Source organism: Cryptomeria japonica, chromosome 4 (assembly GCF_030272615.1).
Source record: "Cryptomeria japonica chromosome 4, Sugi_1.0, whole genome shotgun sequence".
NCBI lineage: Eukaryota > Viridiplantae > Streptophyta > Pinopsida > Cupressales > Cupressaceae > Cryptomeria > Cryptomeria japonica.
This window is the reverse complement of record NC_081408.1, coordinates 168,546,956-168,554,690: the sequence shown is the minus strand read 5'-3', so window position 1 is coordinate 168,554,690 and position 7,735 is coordinate 168,546,956. Positions and strand designations below refer to the sequence as shown.

Here is a 7,735-nt window from a genome sequence, read left to right as displayed (position 1 = left end):
TGCGACACACATTAAGGCCAGAGCCATTATCTACTAGTGTTCGTCTTATAGCAGTATCATTTATGATAACCACAATCATCAAGGGATCATATTGATGTTGAATTTCACTAGTAGGCAACTCATCTTGAGTAAACACAATTTGAGCTTTAGGATTCATCACAGAGTTAACCAAAGATACTATATTACTAGAGTTATTCGGTGGAGGAACATTCAAATCTTTCAAGGCATCTTGTAACATTACGTGATGAGCGGAAGAAGTTTGAATCAAATCCCAAAGGGATATCTTAGCAGGGGTAGCTTTAAGTTGTTCTATGAGATCATATTCCTTACCAAGAACTTGTGAAATACGTGGAGCTTGTGGAAGAATTGGTTGAGGATTAGGAAGAGAAACTGGAATAACAGGAGGAGGATTAGGCTGCCTATTATTTCTAGTATGATAAGTATGGGCAACCGCATGATAACTCTCTCTAGTTAATTGCTTGGCATAACTATAAGGACTTATAGGTTTTCTTCCTTGCATAGTGATGATAGGTTTATTCGGAGTTAGAAAGGAATCATGACCATACCCTCCTTGGACAGTAAGGAGAGGTGATTTAGGAACTTGAAAGGTGGGAGAAGGACAAGCACCTTGGACTTCAAAGAGAGGCTTATTATGTTCTTTTAGGTTTATCATGTTAACTAATTTAGAAGTTTTGTTCTTGTTTAAAGATTTCGACAAAGCCACAAAGTCATCAAGAGCATCATCCAACAAAGCATGATCATATCGATTAAAAGGTTTATCTTTTGATTCAAAATGAGACATCTCCTTATAGAGGGGATTATTGAAAACAACCATGTTACTAGATTCAATGGAAGAGTTGATAGGAATGTACCCTTGAGAGGAACCAGTCGACTTATCTTTCTCATCACAACGAAATGGCATAGTAACAAGGTTTATGAGTCTTTGGTAAAATGAAGGTTTGGCATCTTTAGGATTCAAAAACTCATCTAAAACTTCATCTAATTCATCTTGGCTATACTCATAATCGACATAATTGCATACATCATCATAAACATGAACATCTTGTAAATAAAAATCTGACATTTTGAAAAAGTTGCATAAAATTTAAACACACAATGCACACTCTTTTTTTTTTCTTTTTTTTTTGAAAATGGACTTAAATGAAACACACTAAATCTAGATCTAGATCTAATAAATGCAATGCAAGAGAAAGCAATAATAAGTTTCACGTCGGGTTCACCAAAATGTGTAGGGGAAAAAGCGAGACTAGGTTAACATGTCCTAATCCTACCTTTTGACACACATTGCGGAATATGAAAGAGCCTAGAGGTATCACACAATTGGCTACTTCTTCTTGTGAAAGAGAGAGCCATGGGCTACCTATTAGGGTTTCTATTCCTTTGTTGTAATTGAAAGATAAAACGAAACAAGTTCAATTCCTAACCTCAAAGTGCAAGTATGAACTAATAACAAAATTGCAGAATGGAAGTTAAACAATGGAAAGCTGCAAACACAAGGACAAGACAAGAATGCAGATGCGTACCCGAAGTTAAAATCTGAGTGAAAATGTTCGGGACAGGGGCGTGGGCGCCACTTTCCTGATTCTGTTCCTGAAACTGCACCTTAAACTGCTATTTTGCAACCTGGAAAACTGTCAGAAATGCTATCTAACAAAAGGACCAGGGCACCCAGCGCCCCTGTCCCAGGCACCAGGGTGCCTAGCGCCCCTGTCCTGGCAGGACCAGGGCGCCCCACGCCCCTGTCCTGGTCTTTTTCTCTGAAATCTGGTGTATGGTTCGGTCTCCGTCTGCTTCTTCCGGATCTGCAACTTGCGGCGTCGTCTGAATCCTGAAATCTGCACTTATATCTGAAAAGGTGTTTTGGGCGGCTATATAGGGTTTTGCCTTAGTCAAACCCCCGCTTTGGTGATTTCCACCTCCATGAATAGCCAAGTTGTATTGTAAAAGTAATGTGTGTGCAGACTTGTGTGTGTGCAAGATCCTAAAATGCAAGTAAGCAAACTAGAGCAACCTAGAAAGTAAACCCTAATTGCTTGTAAATGATAATGTAAATGCTCCAAATCAAGATGTAAAGAGATCTAAAGCATGAATACAAGTGATATAATGAGGCTTATGCAAAGACATGAAAACAACATGAAATCATACCCAACCCCAAGGGAGGGGTACAAGCCAATCTTCAGTCGGTGATCCCTTATTGCTCTTCAATGTCTTCAAAGCCCTAAATGGATGAATGAAATTAATGAATGCTTGATAGATGGATGTTGAATGTTGTTGAAGTCTTCAAAGATCTGCTCTTTCGCTGCATAGAAGGTCCCTGAAACCAAAATCCGGATCCTTTCAAATGAAGAAAGAGAGCTCTTATATATGAAACCCTAGGTCTTAATTTCAACTCTAGGCTGACTTAGAGATTGAATCTCCTGCCAATTTCTTGGGGTTAAGCTTTATTTTATGATTGGATCGCGCTCCTAAAATTTTGAGAAAAATGTCTGGCACCGTGTGCACTCCGGTCGCCATGGTCCTGGCAACTTTTCACCAAATTTTCAGGGCTGTCGGATATGATGATTTTAGAGAGAATCTCGAAGTTACAGGTGATTTCGAGATGTTTTGACCCCCGAAATCAAGCCCCCAAGTTCAAAATAGGACTTAATTAGGGTTTTTGATTAAATGATGTATTGGAGGAATAAAATGAAAGGGGCACACTTTAATGAAAGGGCCCAACTTTATGATGTGGAGGATGATAAAATAAGACCTTAGACCTAATTAATTTGATTAATTAAGTGCTAAAGGGGAAATGCAATGCAAAATGCAAAATGCACCAAGGCGGGTGCTAAACTAGGTGTGAAATTGTATTGCGTACAATTTACGACGCTACAGAAAGTATTAAAGATAAATGAGAAGGTGAAAAATAATGGTGAAGATAAATGTTGGACCCTTGCCAGCAAGAGCCATTTTTGGAGAGGAAAGCCATTGAGTTAAGAATTAGCTAAGGAGTAGAATTGTTACAACAAGGAAAGATTAAAACTATTGAAGAGTTGGCAAAAATATTAGTGGATATAAGACCCTTAAATGTAGTACTCCAAGAGAGAAAAAAAAGATGGATGGAACAAATATAGAGAGATATATTTGAATGGGATACAAATGAAGAGATAGATGAGTATGTTGGAGTTGTTGAGTTGTGTTACCCCAAAGAAGGCAAAATTATTGAAGATTGTTATGTAGAAAGAGAAGAGTTGGAAGAATGAAATGAGAAAAAAAATGTACCCTATCACAAGAGGAGTTCCAAATTGTTATAGCAATGGAGGAAGTCCACATTGGAGAGAAACCTGCAATAGAGACAAAGGTCTTTGGGAGCTCCATATGTGAAGAAGAAGGTATTGAAGATTACAATGCAAAACAAGAAGAAGGCATTGAAGGTTACAATGCAAAACCAAAAGAGTTGAAATACTTCAATGACAAGGAATGCAACCCATCACAAGAGGAGACCCAAAATGTTGTAGTAGTGGAAGCAATCCACATTGGAGAGGAAGCTACAACAAAGATGGGAATCTTTGGGAGCTCCATATGTGATGAATATTTAATATTTTAAGAAAACACAAGTTGTCAAAAACAACTAGAAGAATGTTTAAAGAATCACATTAGTGATGAAAACGGAGTAGAAGATTAACACTTCTGTAAGGAGAGAACAAGAATAATTGAGTGAGAGAGTGGAGATATATTCAATTATGGTGTAATAACAACTAGTAGGAGTGATGAAAAGAGAAATGATGATTTTTACTAGAGGGGGCCTACTAAGACTTCAAGGGGATGGAAAAGGATAGGAACCAATCATTAGAGGAAGAGAATCTTTTTTATAACAAGAGGTTGAAAGTGAAAGAAGAAAAAATATGACGATTTCCTAAAATATCTATTTTGGTGGAAGGGAACACAGTGGATGGAAATTTACAAGATTTGGCTCTTTTGAACTAGGAGATCTAGAACTTTTCAAAGACTAAGAGGATAATGTAACTATCGAATAAAAGATGGGCTCACTAATCGACTACTAGCCTTTCCTCATTGGTTGTGGCCTATTTTTATCTTGTAACTATCCATTATGGACAAATTCTTTTTTTGTCTTGTGCTTTCCTTTTTAGTGTGTTGGAAATAGTTTTTGTTGAGTTAAATTTGTTTTGGTTTTGAGGGGAAAAAGAGGTAGATGTTACAGTTTTTTGGGAGCTCTACGAATATATTTGGATTGAATAACATGTTCCAGTTTATGCATGACACTATTATTTTGTGGTTCTCTTGTTTGCAATTCATGTGATTCTCTGATCTTGCAAGTCCGAGTTAATCATTCATTTTAATTAAGATTTTATTTATCTTGTGATATTTAAGGTTCTTTTGAATGTATTTCTCTTTAGAATATATCTTGGTTTTAGTTACTTTGAATTGTTGAGCAGTTTTGAGAGACAAGGGCAAAGGAGATTTGAGAAACTCTTTGCATCACCATTTTTTGGTGAAATTAACAATTCCTCTTCCAAAAGAATTGACAAAGGAGTGATGTGGGGAGAAGGAGTTCGAGGAAACTAGGGGTAAGGGGGAAACCCAAGATTTTGATATCTACAACCCTTCAAATCAAATATGGAGGTCAAGCAACCTAAATAAAGAAAAAGGGTGTTGGAGTAGGTAGAGAGGCTCTCTATCTACCCTTCATATCTTTCTAATTTAAAAGTGAATTAAAAAAATGAAAAGAAATGAGGAATAAAAATTTCTTAAAGGAATTGACAAAAGGGGTTGTTTGGCACTCCTCCAAACATTTGGGTTTCAAACCACCTTGATTTCACTTGTCTCTTTTAATCCTTGAGTAATATGCCTTAAATTTACTATTTTTAGCTCTTTTTATTATGACATCAAATGTTTGGTATTGTTTTTCACCAAATTAATATTATTTTGTTTCTTTTTATTATAAATAGACTTTAACAATTTATCAATTTTATTTCATAAAATATAATTAAACTATTTAAAAATCCATTCAATGATCTTTATAAAAAATAAAAAATTGAAAAGATAGTCTATATTTTTATTTAATTTTTCTAATTGTAACAAAACAATTTAATAAAATGATTATGGATTAAAATAATTAATTAAAATGTACACACTATATAAAAGAAAAACTTGAAAACAAGAAGAACGTAAGACTTAAAATAAAGGCAGATGTATTTAAAATAGGGAGGACATAACCTCCATAAAGAACTTAAATTTTTTTTAACAGAGCAGTCAATCTGAGAACAAGGAAAACATTCATCCATCCTTAATAAAACCTACTACACAAAACAGTGAAACCCAATAAAAAACAACGCTCCAGTCAATTTCCAGTTTTATGGTACTCTCAGACATCTTTTAACAGCTGTCATCATCCGTTGAATGTGATATAAAATGTGCTGAGAATTCTTAAACATTTTCTTGCGTATAGGAGACGGCAATCTTTGTTAGACATCATAATTGATTGATAATTTTCTCAGACTCATTCACAGCCGTTACATTCAAAGCTGCTTTCTGCAATAACTTTGTTATGGCCCACATCACATAGAAGTCTTCGCTCACAGGGATCTTGAGCCAACGGAAAAGATTGATTGCTTTCCAAAACCTCCAAACTAAATTGGGGTAAGAGGATTCTGACAATTGTTCACTGGGTGGATACTTCAATTGTTCCTGGTTCTTCCTTCTCTGCCGAAGGTCCATCTTCTCCCTTCTGAGGTTCATCACGGTCAGGTTTGGCTAAAATAACTTGCTTTTCTTTTTCTGTTTTTGTGTTAGAATTTCTTCTGGTTATCTATCAGACTCCATGTTTTGAAGTATATTTTTGGTTTATGTTCCTCTTAATTTCTGGGCAATTCATGCATATTTTCTTGTAGACATGTTTTATCAAACTACCATTAAGACTTTTATTATGTATTTTCTTCTTACTTAAATATAATATATCAGACCTGAGCTCTTTGTTGATAAAAAAAAACATTATGTATTGTAAAAATCTAATAATATTAATAAAATTTTACTTCATACATCACATTTAAAGACAGATTGACTACATTGAGTGTAAAAAATAATATAGTTCTAAAAAACAAAATAACATTTATTCTACAAGAAAAACAACCATCAAATCAAATTTGAAAACTCTACTTAAACATTATCTGATTTTATGATTAAATAATCAATTATTTATTTATTTTTATTCATCAAAATTCACCTTTGACCATTAAACCAAATCATATTTAAAAAAATAACCACCAAATCAAATCCGAGAACGAAACTTTCTACTTCATTTTCCACCACAAAATCCTGGTAGACTAGGAAAGACTAAAGACTAGTATGAAACATAGAAAAAGTAGAACACGTTCACTACTTGATTAATTTCAAAATAACAAATAATACGGATTACTTTTAAACTCACATATGATTTAGAAGAAATCTAACCAGATTTGTGTCTAAACACCTAACCAGGCTCTTTGAATTCCACTTAATTCTGATGAAGTCTTTGGGCCCCTTCGAGTTTGTTTAAAGACCAAAGGGTTGAATATGACTTAGTCTAGAAGTCTTAGTCTAGAAGTCTAGGAAGTCAATGAATCTTCCCTTAGTTGTCTCCAAAGCCGTGCTATAAACTCTGTTTCCAGTTGTAGCCACACACAATGTGATTACAGATATTCTCAAGCTGTTGCCATGAAGGTTTGCATTTTCCTCCATTTTGTCTTATGCCTTCCATTCTATTTCTATTTCTTTTTTAAATTCCATATCATATATCTTACAGAGACAGTTTTGCTGCAGAATAGTACAGTAGTTTCTGTGGAGATTTCTTGCTGCAAATGCAAGAAGAAAGTTATGAAGATTGCTGCAGATATCCCAGGTAAGTTTCAGCCATTCCATAGTTTCAGTCAGAGATATCTTAAGAGTTAAATTCTTCCCTTAAACTTTAGAATAGGATATATAAATTGGAGTGTCTGACTTGCAACGCTTTTGATCTTTTAGTGTGAATATATAATTGCATATTTCTCCATTGTTTGGTATATAAACACTACAGGAGTAGAGTCTATAAAAGTTGATGGATCTACAAACACTCTCACTGTGATTGGAGAAGTGGATCCTGTACAAGTTACTACAAAAATAAGAAAGTTCAAGAAAAGAGCACAAATTATAAGCGTTGGACCTCCTAAAAGCGAAGAGAAGGACAAAGATAAGGATGGAGAGAAGAATAAGGAGGATGACAAACTTCCTATAAGCTGCCCAAGATGTAATGTTTGGATTGTTCAAGATATATCTGCATTTGATTCCAATCCATGCTCTATAATGTAATTCAATTAATGAATCATATTACAGACTTAAAACCAATGTCGGCAGTAGGGTGATGTAGATTTATTTGCAGATGTTCTTATAAATTTTGAGATTAAGATACTTCTTGTATTTGTATTTCATCTTGTTTGAAATTATTCATGAAAACTGGAAGGATCATTTTAATTTTCTTTTTACATGTGATGTTTAATGGATCTGTATACTTTGTAACTAATAGAAAAAAATTTATGTATGTGTTTTTTTTTTTTTTGATCTTAAAATATTTTTATATCAAATAGAATCATTCAGTTATTTGAAATGAGAATATGAATTTTAGATTGAATCTTTTTTGTGTGATAGTCAAAGATTAAGATTAAGGGTTATCAATTCCACCAAAATTATTTAAGAAACAATT

At 34.3% G+C, this 7,735-nt stretch overlaps 1 protein-coding gene across 2 annotated transcripts; it reads left to right on the top strand.

The window, feature by feature from the left end:
• Positions 1 to 5,626: 5,626 nt before the first annotated feature.
• On the top strand, positions 5,627 to 7,486 carry LOC131048998 (heavy metal-associated isoprenylated plant protein 43). Of its 2 annotated transcripts, none has more exons than XM_057982993.2 (3): positions 5,627 to 5,769; positions 6,820 to 6,898; positions 7,073 to 7,486. In XM_057982993.2, the coding sequence occupies exons 2-3, from the start codon at positions 6,874 to 6,876 to the stop codon at positions 7,342 to 7,344; spliced, it is 297 nt and encodes a 98-aa protein (XP_057838976.1). In that variant the 5' UTR covers positions 5,627 to 5,769; positions 6,820 to 6,873; the 3' UTR covers positions 7,345 to 7,486. The 2 variants fall into 2 exon arrangements, with proteins under 2 accessions (XP_057838976.1, XP_057838975.1); XM_057982992.2 differs by lacking the exon at positions 5,627 to 5,769 and adding an exon at positions 6,601 to 6,720.
• The last annotated feature ends 249 nt before the right edge of the window (positions 7,487 to 7,735 follow it).

Coding starts and splice junctions, on each gene's coding strand:
- LOC131048998 (XM_057982992.2), top strand. Junction 6,899..7,072: donor GATTGCTGCAGATATCCCAG/GTAAGTTTCAGC, acceptor TAAACACTACAG/GAGTAGAGTCTATAAAAGTT.